Genomic DNA, 13,295 nt, shown 5'->3' with positions numbered 1-13,295 from the left:
TAGATGAAGGGGTGAGGGCAAGTCTGAGCACCCATTTCCCCTCCCACCCACATATCTTCAGCAACATGAAAGAACCTCCTAGCCAGGCCTGTGGGGAAGCTCCAGCCTCCACATTTTGCAGTGGATATACCTTCTCGGGGAATTCTCCCTCTCTTCCCCTCCCTACATTTGAGCCTCAAGTTAGGAGAAGAGGGGAAGCATTACAGTTCAGTGCTAGAGCTACTGCTTTGCATGCAGAAGGTCCCCCATTTAAGCCCTGGCAGAATCTCAAGGTAGGGCTGGGGGAGACCCATACCTGAAACCCTGGAGAAACACTGACAAGTCAGTGTAGTGTAGACAATACTGGGTTAGATGGGACATATTCCTATGTTCCTAAGTGTGCTATAGGATTCCTGGAGCGACGTCCTATACATCACCTGCCAGCTGCAGAAATGCACAGGCCCTGCTTGCCAATTGGCTGCCTTCTTCTACCACTCCATAGCTATAAGAACATACAAGCAGCTGTACTGCTGGATTGTACCTAAGGGGGACCACCTAGTCCAGTGGTCATCAGGAAGCCTGCAAGAAGAGTTTGAATGCAATAGACCTCTCTCACTGTTGTTCCAGGTCGATCACCATCAAACACAACCTCTGAAAGAGGGTGCCTATCACCTTGAGGACTAGTAGCAAGTGACAGACCTCCAAGTTTCTTCCATGGCCAACAGCCCCCTTTATAATCATCTAAGCCTGTGGCCCCCACCACACCTCATGACAGTGAATGCCAAAGTTTACCTATATGCTCCTGCTGTTTGAATAAGTCCTCCCTTTTGATTCTTCCCTGAATCTCTGGACATTCCACTTCACTGGCTGGACCTTGTGGCAGCTAAAGAAAACTTCCTCTATGCCCACTCTCTACACACCTTCTGTAGTGTTACGCACCCCTATCATGCCCCCCCCCAAAATACTTATAAACCCTTAGAGAATTTCAGGGGGATATAAAATTAGCATGGTTAAATCAATATATCTAAATAGAAATCTGAGGAGGAAAGAGACTTAAATACTTCTAAGACAGTTAACTTGAAGATGTTGGAGTTTAACTTCCTACCTAGGAGCTACTTTATTATGTTCATCCACAGCAAAACATGGAATCAGGCAGCCAACCTGCCAGGAGAGAATCTCCTTGCCCGCTTGCCCCACTCTCCTTCCCTCTCTCTCTCTCTCACACACACACACCAGTATGTCAAGGATACTGAAACCACCAAGGAGCCGAACTCACCCTCCAGCACAATGATGGCAAAGTCCTGAGCAGTTTGAGCCTTCCTGCTGGCAAAGCATTGATAGACTCCTGAATGGCTCTTCTGGGCAGCTGTGATGAGCAGCGTTTCATTGTTGATTCCCCGGATGGAGATGAAGTCATCTGGTGCCACCAGCTCTGTGTTGCGATACCAGCGGAGAGTATATTCTGGCGAGCCCAAGAGCGTGCACGAGAGGATGACGGTGCTCCCGATGCCGGTCTTCAGCTTCTTTGGTGTGAGGGTGACGTGCAGAGGGTCTGCAGGAAAAGCAGGGTCCATGCTCAGAGCAGCTAGCTGGCACCATGCAGAGTAAGCGGCCATCCCACTAATGGCCCACAGCACCACCCCTCCAACATTTACCACAATGCAAGGCTCACAGAGACGCCAACACAGGGTAGGATTGAAAAGATGTCAGCCCTCAAGGCAAGTACCAGTCGTTTATTGCTTGGTGCTAGGGATCACTGGGCGCGGTGCATGGGACTGGGCTGCCTTGCTGCAGGGCTAGGGGGAGGGGAGCAGATGCCGCTCGGAGCCCATATGGGAAATACACAGAGAAAGATACATTGCAATTCCCCCTTGAAATCCCAATGCCTGCCTCTGACCCAAATCCAGCCACAGTTTCTTCTTCCTATCATCCATTTGCCTGAGCAATAGAAAGGCAGAGTGGCCTTCATTTCCCCCCCCCCCCAAGTAGCCAAGGCCCTCCATTGGGGAGTGCAGGCAAGGAGATGGCAAGTTGAGGGTGCCCTTGAGAAACAGAGGCTCCTCTCTCTCACACACACACACACCCATCTGCAGAGAAATGTCACTGAGTAATAAGGCAGGTGCACAGAGTACTCCCCCTGCCCCGCCTCCTGCCAGCAGTTTCTTCTTGGTGTATCAGTTTCCCTCCCAGGCTATGAAGGAGTTGTCAACTTAGAGAATGAAGGAGCTGTCACACCAGGGCTGACATACAAGGTGTGACAGACCTGCTTGGAGCAAACACCACTTCCTTGCACGGCACATCACCATGCTGCACCTCAACTCTGGCCCTTCCATTTCCTCAGGCATGGAGCCAATCTAGGGGAGGGAGTGGGTCTTCAGAGGGTTGCCTGCCTCCACTCCATTTGCTCAAGAACATGGCAACCTCTCTTGCAAAAAAAAGAGAGAGTAAAAAGAACCCATCTTCTGGGCAAAACGCTGGCTGCCACAGCCCAGAGCAGCATACAGAGGGAGGGAGAAAGGGGAAGCACAAAGAAAAGCAGCCCAGCACAAGGCAGGACCAGTCCTTCCCTCACCCCCAAGATAAGTATAGTAGGAAATCTGAGGGTGGCAGCAAATGTTTGCTGGGAACAACTTCCCACCATCCAGGCTTTGAATAGGAAGGAACGAGGCACTGGGCTCCAGAACCCAGTGCTGGGCTGTGTCACTCTTATCCATGCAAGGAGCTTCCGTGCACTCAGATCCCATGGATGATGCCTGCAACCTTCTTTCCTGGGCCAGGGCTGCCTCCTGCCAGCTTGGCAATACCTGCAAGAGGAGGCACCACACCATTGGCCTTGTACCCTGGAGCAGAGTGAAGCTGCACTACATGAACGCAGCTCCCACATGCTTCCCATCTTATGAAATATAAGGTGTGTCATTGTTCAGACAGGAGTACATAAGAATATCTCTGAAGGTAGGTCACCCCAGAGGGGGGCACATCTCATCCCGCACTCTGTTCTCACAGGGGCCAACAACCTGATGCCTCAACGGGAAGCCTGAAGATCTGGCTCTTCCTCTACCTACCTATCACTGTGAGGGTCCCGGTGACCTCAGCAGACCCAAAGGTATTTGTGACTTCACAGATGTATGTCCCGCTGTCCTCTACTCGCAGGTCACTGATCGTCAGCCCAGTGACACGTTTGGTCCATCGACTGTCAGCAGGCAGTGGCCGACCACCCTTGATCCATCGGATGGCTGGGTTAGGGTAGCCAGAGGCTATGCATGGAAGTTCCACCAGCTGACCTGCCTTTGCTTCCCGGGACTGGAAGCCGTCTAGGATGGTCGGGATGGATTCTGCAGGGTCTGAGAGCAAAAAGAAAAAGGGGGGGGGGAGAACTTTCACCATCAAGCACTCAAGCCTTGAAATTCTGTGAATGGAGCACATTATACAAGCTTGGAAATCTCAAATCCTTTTAAGTACTTAGTCTCCCCTCCCCTTAATCGTCTTTTCCTCTCTCCTCAATGGATTTGCATCCATTTGCAAGTTTGTATCTTTTCTGAACTGTGGTGCTCCAGACAGAACTCCAGATCTTTTGAGTTTTCTCACTGGGAAAACAAAGGGGAAGGAAACCTAATACTGGGAAATTATTCCAAATAAGGGAGAGAGGAGGGCTCCTACCTTCTGTAGGAGCTGGTGACAAATGGACACACAACTTAGAGTCCCTCACCCAACTGGTGTGACATTAACAGCTTTTGCAATACAGTACATTCTGAAATCCACAAGCTACTAATCAGGCTACCATCGAGAGCAGAAGAGGAATGACCAAAGCTCACACATGAAATACAGCTTGTGGGGTTTTAGTTTGGGGGGTGGTGCAGTAAGAAACATCTCAAATTGCTCCAGGTATGGAGAAGGGAGGAGAAGAAGGTAACTAAGGGCCACACACAGGGGAGGAGCTGCTTAGGAAGAGGTCAAGCTCTGGGGAGGGCACTGTTCCTTGTCTGGGGCAGGGTGGGGGGCCCCTCCAAGGGCCTGGATGCCCACTGCCAAATGCCTAGCTCTTCCAAAACCCTAGGAAAATGCAACCACATATACCAGGCATCCCCAAACTGCAGCCCTCCAGATGTTTTGGCCTACAACTCCCATGATCCCTAGCTAACAGGACCAGTGGTCGGGGAAGATGGGAATTGTAGTCCAAAACATCTGGAGGGCCGAAGTTTGGGGATGCCTGACATATACACACAAAACACTCAAGGCTCCTTTTCTCCCAGGCTTCCTCTAGCCTTCATTTGGGCAAAGGCCTGCCTGCCTGCTCAGCTGAAGGAGAGCCTTTTAGGGTTTCTTTTCAGAAACTAAGGAACACTAAGGGAATTTTACCCAGGCATGTTGTTATGGCCATGGGCGTAGCCGGGGGGGGACAGAGGGGCAGCTGCTCCCCCTAAATCAATACAAATCTGAGGTTCTGCCCCCCCTAACAAAAGCCTCCCCCCCCAAAAAAAATCCTGGCTATGCCCATTGTTGTGGCATTTTCTTTTAGGTGCCTGAATTTACATCCCTGAATTTTATGTTAGACTAAGGAAACTCAAGGTTAGATTAAGGCTTCTAGAAGCAATTCTCGCCTAATTGGGTAGAGGGAGGGAGTTCTATGCCAAAGACAGTGGAATGGTCAGGAAGCATCAGAGTTTGGTCTGGGGCTGTCCTACAATCAGACTTGCTTAATGCTGCTCATGTTCACAACAGAGTGCTTCTGAGAGCCATGAGGGCACTGGTAAGTGGTTCTGAGAGCCATAAGGGCACTGGACGCTGGGGCAGCCAGTGCTGTGCTACACATTCCACAAATCCAATGCCTCCTCTTTATTATATCATGGGCTCTCATTTTTACCTGAGCAAGGGAATTAAGAAGCGGAGCAGCCTTGACAGGAGAAGCTGTGAGCCTTACAGTGCAGCCTTCTGGAAATCCCAAGCACGGACAACCAGCTGTTTCAACAAACAGGATAAGGTCCATCAAATCCCAAGAGCAATCCTAAGCCACCCAATGTGCCCCGATCACACATGCCCCTCTTCTTTTGGGAGGACACAAAGGTTCAGATCCAGCATAAGCGTCCTGGGAAACAGCCCAGCAAAACATACCTGAGACGGACAGTCGGGCTCCATTGCTCTGCCGCGTCTCGCCACTGTACTTGTGCTTGGTGATACACCTATAGGTGGACAAGGCATCTTCCTTCTGGACATCTGATATGTACAACCCACCATAGAAAGTAATGAAAAACCTATTTTCTGAAAGAGATAAATAGAGAAAATGAATGAAAACACATTAGTGTTCTTGCTCATGTCCTGAGAAACCAAACCCCCCTCTTCCTGGCTACGAGCAGGGAAGAAAAACAGGGAGAAAGCACAGTACTGCTAAGCTAGGCAGGTCCGGAACTTCCACAGAGTGGTCTGAAGGCAAGAAAGCAGAGCTCTTGCTTGGAGGCCAGGCAACTGCCAGGAGGAGGTACCCACATTTTCCTTTCTTGCTGGCTAGAGATCTGCTTATATCACAACAGCACATCCTTGCCAGGCTGGAATTTTTTTACCAACCACTTTTATACTAATAAACGATTAACAAATTTATGGTGGCAGGATCCTCCTTTGCTAGATACACAAAGAGGACAGCAAGAACTACTGTGTGTGTGTGTGTGTGTGTGTGTGTGTGTGCGCACACACACACACACATTCACATATATACCCCTCGCTCCTTCTCTCCCATCCAATGGACTGTTTTGCCATTGGTGAGATACCAGCTGTAGGGTTTGCTTCACCACCCACCCACCCACCCTCTCCTCTTATGACAGCAGCTTCAGTGTCATTTTGATTTCCACCCTCCTTCTATGAATGGCAACTGGAGACCATTCAGGAGAGCCATTTCTGGTCTTGGAGCCCCAGATCATGCACAAAGAACGAGCCTGAACAGAGGAAGCAGCAACCTAAAGTTTGCTGACATCTCCTGCACACTACCCCAGCCCTCCGCTGAAACAACCACATTACAATTAAAAGGAAATCCATCCTGCTGTGTTAATAATTTGCTCAAATTACTGAGGAGCCTGTGAAAACAAATAGACCCTGAGGGAGCGTAAAGAAGGCAAACAAAGGCAGGCTCATCTGTGGCTTGCAGGCAGCAGCAGCAGCTCCATGGCTGACCCGGCCAGATACTATCTAGTCCCCAGCACTGCCAGAAGGCAGGGCTCTCGCATAATCATGTGCAGGCAAGAGATGCAGCCACCCCAGTGGTCCTCATCTGCTTTGAGCCCATCTGTCACTCAGAGACTGAGACTGGTCCCAAGCACAAAACTGGTACAGGACCCAGCTCTGGCATACAAGGAGGAAATGAAGTGCTAGAAACAGCCTGTAGAGAAGAGTGTGGAGAGAAATGAGACCAGGAAGGGAGATCTCCTCCCATTCACACATGCCCTGCTGCATCTTGGTCTAGCCTACAAGCAACACATTTGGAACTCCCCAAATACTTAGGCAGCCTCAAGAGTTTAAACCAGAGGAGCAAATCATGCCAGGAGCAAATCATGCGAGTAGCAGGAAAGAGTGGGTCTGCATGCCTTGTTTTGTCTTGGCAATAGATATTGCAAAGGGGAGGCAGATATTGTGGTTGGGAGGGACACTCCAGCAGCACACACTGCAGACAAGCCGGCCCAGAACCTCTTATCAACCAATGGGCACGGGAGCTTGGCTGCCCTGGAATTTTAAGGAAAGGGTGGAGGTGAGGGATGTAGTTGCTATGGCAATGAGCAACTGCTGCTTTGCAAATTGCTGCTTCTCTCCCCCCCCTTCCCATTTTTTTGTGCACATTTAATTGATGGTGCTTTTTCAGCAGCACCAGGTCTCTCTTCTAGGCACGAAGGGTTTTGCAAGCAAAAGCAGCTCAAGGGAGAAGACCCAAGAGAGATCTTTGGCAGCACCAGGTAGCTCAGTGCTCCATGCTCAACAGGACTCAAGCAGAGACCTACTCTAGAGTGATGGGAGAAGGAACTGAAAGGATTGGCAGCCGAGTATCACTGCTACAAAAGGAACATCAGTCCAAACTCCCTCTACCAAAAGGGGTGAGGGAGAGGAGAGAGGGAAAATGAAAACCTTTTGCTGATCAGACACCCTTGAATCTGGGGAAACAAGGTTGTCCCATAACCCCCCTTAGCCTACCACCCCTAGAAGACTGCATTAAAGGCTGGCTGGCGGCTGGCTGGCTGGCTGGCTGGCTGGCTGGCTGGCTTACTCTGCTACCCTCAAGAGATAAAATGCAATCATATTATTTTGTTCTACTAAGAAATACATGCATTTTGTTGAATAAAATCATAAATAATAAATAAATCTGACAAGGAGCTAGTTCACTTGCCGTTATTCCTTTCCAACGGCTGCACGCTGTGCCTCAGTTTCCCCATTTGTAAAATGGGTGTAGGAATCAGTTTCCCTGCTGTGTGGCTCTCCCTGCCCCTCTGGTGCTTGTACCTCATGACCTGCAGGGCCTCATGGAAAGGACTACTTTCCCCCATAGAAACCTGCCGGTCATTTTCTGGATGCCTTCCTTCAGAAGTTAGGCAGGCATGGATGTAGTTGGTGGGGTGCAGAGGGGGGCGGCTGTCCCCCCCAAATAAAAATACTTAAGTAACTGACCAACTGGTTGCAAATAACTCGGTTCTGCTCCCCAACATAAAGCCCCTGCCCCCCCCCAAAAAAATAAATCCTGGCTACACCTATGTAGGCAGGTGGCACGGTGGGGATCTCTCTCTCTCTCTCTCTCTCTCTCTCTCTCTCTCTCTCTCTCTATCTATCTATCTATCTATCTCTCTCAGCAGTCTGGCATGCAGAAAGTTCCAGGTTCAAGCCCCGGTGACATCTAAAGGTACTGCTGGGAATGTCCCCTGCCTGGAGAGCCACTACCAGTCAGTGCAGACAATACTGAGCTAGATGGGGCAATAGCATGACTCAGCATAAAGCAGCTGCTTTTAGAAAACCAGTAGCTTTTATCATCTTTACTCTCAGCATTGTTGCCTTATGTATCCTGTAATCTGATTGTGGTTAGAGACCTGTGGTTTTGTTTTTAATTATATCTGTAATCCAGCTTGCATGCTCTTACAGGAGAAGAGCAGGAGCGCAATTTCTCAAACAAGTAACTAAAAAAAAAACATGCTCCACCACCGACTGGCCTTCAGCCTCCCACACTGGGCAACCACCCTGGGTTGTGACCCCAGACCGAGTGTGGACAGGTGCTGGAGCTAGACAGGCGCAGCACACAGCCACCCCTCAAAGAGAGAAAGAGTTGGAAACCCCAAAAGGGCTGAGCCCTTCCTGGATAGAACAACCACTTCCAATTGGGGAGGAGGGGAGAGATGAGGATCGATGAGGGTTGCCAGTTACTGTGCTCTCCAATATAGATTTATAAAAACAATGGCATCCGAGTCGCAGCCTCCGTGGCAGCCAGAGGAAGCATGTTTTATAGTTCGTAAGACTAATGAGGTAAGTTCCCCCTCATCCTCCAGGGCCAGGTTTCCTTACACACAGCACGGCTTCAATGGCTTGCGGGGTGGGGGGATCGATACAAAGCCGCCGCCGTTTATGAATTAGCCTCCAGAGGAGCTTCTGCATATCCCGTCACCGAGGATAAACACGGCACTGTTTATAGAGCCTCCAGGTCTTGTTGAGATAAACTGATTGGGGGGTGGAGGGAAGAGAGAACGAAGAGAGGGCAGGAGGTTACAAGGGCCCCCAATGCTAACCACCCAACTCAGATGGCTTTAGAAGAGGATTAGACAAATCTATGGTAGGGCTCTTGATGGCTCTATAACAGGGTTCTTAATCTGTGGCCCATGGATGGGCTTCGGGGGGGGGGTCCATAATCTAGGCACAATTCCCCCCCCCCCAATGCAATAAAATTAATTGTATGCAAAACCTGGTGTGTGTTTATGTGCCTTGTGTCGGGGAAGAGGTCTTTCGTCATATTCTCAAAGGGGTCTGAGACCCAAAAAAACGTTAAGAACCTCTGCTCTATTTTGCCTCCAGGCTCCGAAAGTCACTGCTGGAGATCAGGAGTAAGCAGGAGAGGCCTATTGCCTTCAACACAGGACAGGAGCATTTGATTGCCCAGTGCCAGGAAACAGGATGTGGGATCAGGCGAACCTTTGGTCTGATCCAGCTGCAGGGATCTTTTTAAAACCTTTTATTTTATTTTATTTTAATTTGCCCCATAATACAGAATGTCCCCCGTCCACTTACATACATTTTTTTAAAAAGCCATCAAGTGAACCAATAAAACCATACCCGCCCATTTAAAAAAAACCAGAGACAGCAGTTAAGCATGATTACGTTTTTTAAAAATAATAATAAATAAATAAATACATGAAAGTAAATAGCATGCATCATTTTGGTTCTGTGCTTCACAGCCTCAGTTTTGTCTCCAAGAGGCGATTATTTAAAAATGCACATGATATGAGGAGAAAGGGTCTGCCCCGTAAGATGGCTGTGTGGAGGGGCAAAGCAAGCTCCATCCAGCCAAAGCGCAGCTTCAGCTCCCCCCCCCCCCCCCCGCGAGGTGAGGTGAAACACGGAGCCACAATTCAGAAGGAAAAGATGCATTCCCCTCCTCCACTGCCGCCACAGCGCCACCCCCACCCCTGGGCTTTCCCTTCTCTGTGGTGGTGCCTCCTCGCCTGGCCGGCTCTCTTTCCTCCTGCCCTTAATCTCTTCTCTAAGTACAGCTCTATCTTCCCCCGTTAAAGGATTAACACCCATCTCTCATTCAACTATTGCAATGAGATTTTATTTCTAATTACGCCGTAATAAAACTGGGAGCGCTCCCAGGGTTTTCTCCAAATGACTTGTAGACACTCTGCAAGATTGGATCCTACTCGGCTGCATTGTAATAGCATTTCCCTGACATTCATTAGACATGCATGAAGGAGAGGTTTGAAGAATGGAATTGCATTTAAATGGATTTTCTGAGAGAGGGAGATGAAAACGGGCATGAAGAAAAAAGGGAAGAGGAGGAGGAGGAGGAGGAAAGGGCTGAACACAGGATGTAATAATCAGAGGGAATTGAAATAAAGCCTGGTCCCTCCCACCCCCACCACACAACCAAGCATGTGCAGGGACAGCAAACCATGAAGGTGCTGCTGCCTCTTGGGTGCTGCTTGGGATCCCCGGGGAGGAGGGGGAGGGGAGAGGGGGAGGCGCTCCATAGACAAAACTGGCAGTCAGCCCCTGATGGTGCAGGGAAGGGGGGGGGCTGATGTTCCCTAGAACATGAAGATGGCTGTATTATTTCCAAATACTGCTGTTGTAAATGGTCACTGTTTATTTTGCATACATTTAAATTTAGACTGAATCGTCACAGGCTGCGCTTTCTGCATCCACGGCACCCAACTGCATTGTTTATTTCCTGTTTTCCTCTGCAATTATATGTGTGTGTATACAGACACCTCCTGCCAACTTAGGATGACACGCCATGCATTTGATGATGAAGTGGACTCTTGCCCACAAAATCTTCCATTAGAATAACCCAGGTTAGTCTCAAGGGTGCTACGGGGTCCTCAACCACACATACTGGGGCTCTGAAGTGCTTTGCTGCTGCTCCCTGCTCCTCTCCTGCACCTTCCCCTTTGCAATCCTGACAGGCCTCCGGGTTCCCTCAGTGCCATCCCAAAAAAACTACTGAGAAGCCAACAGTGTGCAAGAGTGGACACCTCCAACACATCTGAAGTCTCAAAACACCTAGGACTTTTCATTCAACCAAGGAAATAACACGAACAAATAAAACAAAATCTTGCCAAGAGCAAAAGGCATGTGAGTGTCCAAAGTCCACTATCCAGGCCAAGCTGAGCCTAAAGACAAGGGGGGGATCTTCCAAAATGCCACAGAACTGGCTGTGGAATCCAATAAGGCAGGCCCTATACAGGAAGAACCCTCAAATACAGGCATGATTTCACAGAAGAGTTCCCTGGCAAGGGAGATGAGAAACAAAGGAAAATCTGCAGATTTCCACCAGACCCTCCCTCCCTCTTTGAGTTAATGTTATTTAGCAAGCAGATTGTTGAATGTTTCTGCTGCTTTGCCTGCCTGAGGTGACACCTGTGTCAGAATAAAGGCTGCCTCTTGCTTTGAAAAGCCAGAGAGAGGGAGGGAGAGAGGGGAGGGAACAGCTAATGGGTGCCAACTCTCAGGAACTCCAGGGAAGCAGGCATATACACAGGTAGTCAAGCTCCTCAGAGGGGCTGAGGCTCACAGTAGCAAGGACCCAGGTGGGCATGCAGAATAGCAAAGCACACTGGCTCCCCGCTCTCATCCAGCACCTGCAGCCAAGTCCTAGCCTGCACACTGTCAAAACACAAGGAGAACTTAAGCTCCCAGAGGTGGTCCAGAGGCGCCAAATACCAGCAAAAAATTACAGAACAGGATGAGGAATGTTATGAAATGAAGAGGAGGGGACTCAAGATTCCCATGGCTAATCTTGTTAGCGAGACAATTTCTTATCAAACTCATTATGTGTCAGAGAGTGAGAGGGGGATGATGAGAGGGGGTGAGGCAGGCGGGTGGGGGATTGCCAATGTCTTTGTAAAGTGGGGTAATTGTGCCTTGAGCATGGATGGAAGTTCCCTGCTACAGGGGGGAAATCCATAGCATGGCCATGGATTGAATGAGATTGTGTCAAAGAGCCCCACAATCTTTCTACTCTCTCTCTGTCTTCTCATTTGTTTTCAGCCGCAACATCCAGATTGTAAGACCCTTGGGGACAGAGACCTGTCTGGAAAGTATACACTGATGGTGAGTTATTTATGCATTCAAGTATTATTTCTCTTTTATAAGTTCTTTGAACCCCATTGCTTTTTGGTGAAGAATCATTCAAGGTGGCTTACAACAAAACTAAAACAGACCCAATAAAATGAGAGTTTAAAATAACAATTAAAATGCAGAAGCAAGAAAGACTGCGCTACTCACCAAATTATTTTTTTATTATTATTAAATATTTTCTTGATTTACAAAGATATATGCAATGTCTCTCGTAACATTTTTACAAATCAGTTTCATTTGTTGAGACATTGGGAAGAAAGGGGAAAAGAGGTAGATGGGGGAGAGATGGGTGGGGGTTGGGGTGGGTGACGATGTTTCTATTTTACTTAATATATGGGGGGGGAGTTGTCAGCGTCGCTTGTGCAGGTTCTCTGCTGTTCGCTTGTGTTCCTTTGGTGGCGAGAGATGTTGGGGTTGGCCTAGGGTATGGTTGTTCATTTGGTGCCTGGGAGTGGCTGCCGAGACCACATAACACCGGTCCTAAAAGACCTACATTGGCTCCCAGTATGTTTCCAAGCACAATTCAAAGTGTTGGTGCTGACCTTTAAAGCCCTAAACGGCCTCGGTCCTGTATGCCTGAAGGAGTGTCTCCACCCCCATCGTTCATCCCGGACACTGAGGTCCAGCGCCGAGGGCCTTCTGGCGATTCCCTCACTGCGAGAAGCAAAGCTACAGGGAACCAGGCAGAGGGCCTTTCCGGTAGTGGCGCCCACCCTGTGGAACGCCCTTCTATCGGAGGTCAGGGAGATGAACAACTACCTGACATTTAGAAAACACCTAAAGGCAGCCCTGTTTAGGGAAGTTTTTAGTCTGTGATATTTTAATGTATTTTGGTGTTTGTTGGAAGCCGCCCAGAGTGGCGGGGGAAACCCAGTCAGATGGGCGGGGTATAAATAATAATAATAATTGTGGTTGGCTGTGTTGGGCTTTGTTTCGTGTGTGAGTGGGGTGGGTGGGTGTTTTGGATCAGGTTAGCCATATTGATTTGTATGTACTCACCAAATTATAAGACGTGAGGGAGCCAGTAAGGCATAGCGTGCCCTTTGTGCTGCTGGAGGGTAGGTGACAGAGTAGCGCCTCAGATGTTGGGTCCAGAAACAGACAGACAATAGAAACTGGAGTGCTATGCTCCAAATGGAGAGCGCTCCAGTTTATATCCCAGCTGAAGTTTTCAGTCCCACCTGGGGTGTTCTATATCAAGTGTGGCTGTAGCTAAGGCATGGGTGACCATGGTCGGGTCTGAACTGAACTAAAGCCCTATGGAGCCCCCAAATCCTAAATACAATTGATGAACGTGAAAAGACTCTGGAATGCCTGTTTGCTAAGGGAGGCTAGGGGAAAACCAATGGGGAGTCGACTTCCAGGGCAGGTTCCACAAATTTGAGCTGCTCTTGGTCATGCACATCCTCCCCGTTGACACTGTTGTATCACAGCTTCAACCAGATGCCCTTATGAAAGGAGATGCCCTTTGCCCTCCTGCATTGCTAAGCAGCTTAGGCCAATGGTGA

The 13,295-nt window shown here is 49.2% G+C and overlaps 1 protein-coding gene across 1 annotated transcript in view; it reads right to left on the bottom strand.

Moving 5' to 3' along the window:
• Positions 1–13,295, bottom strand: part of DSCAML1 (DS cell adhesion molecule like 1) — a 160,541-nt gene that overhangs the window by 49,456 nt on the left and 97,790 nt on the right. Inside the window, exons 4-6 of the mRNA XM_060268502.1 lie at positions 5,089–5,235; positions 3,042–3,320; positions 1,256–1,531 (exon numbers count right to left, since the gene is read on the bottom strand). Of these exons, the coding sequence (XP_060124485.1) occupies positions 1,256–1,531; positions 3,042–3,320; positions 5,089–5,235 (702 nt within the window). The remainder of the gene's footprint in view (positions 1–1,255; positions 1,532–3,041; positions 3,321–5,088; positions 5,236–13,295) is intronic.

The sequence above is a fragment of the Zootoca vivipara genome, chromosome 15 (assembly GCF_963506605.1).
Source record: "Zootoca vivipara chromosome 15, rZooViv1.1, whole genome shotgun sequence".
Lineage (NCBI taxonomy): Eukaryota > Metazoa > Chordata > Lepidosauria > Squamata > Lacertidae > Zootoca > Zootoca vivipara.
Note: the sequence above shows the minus strand (reverse complement) of the source record. Positions and strands in the feature narration are given on the sequence as shown.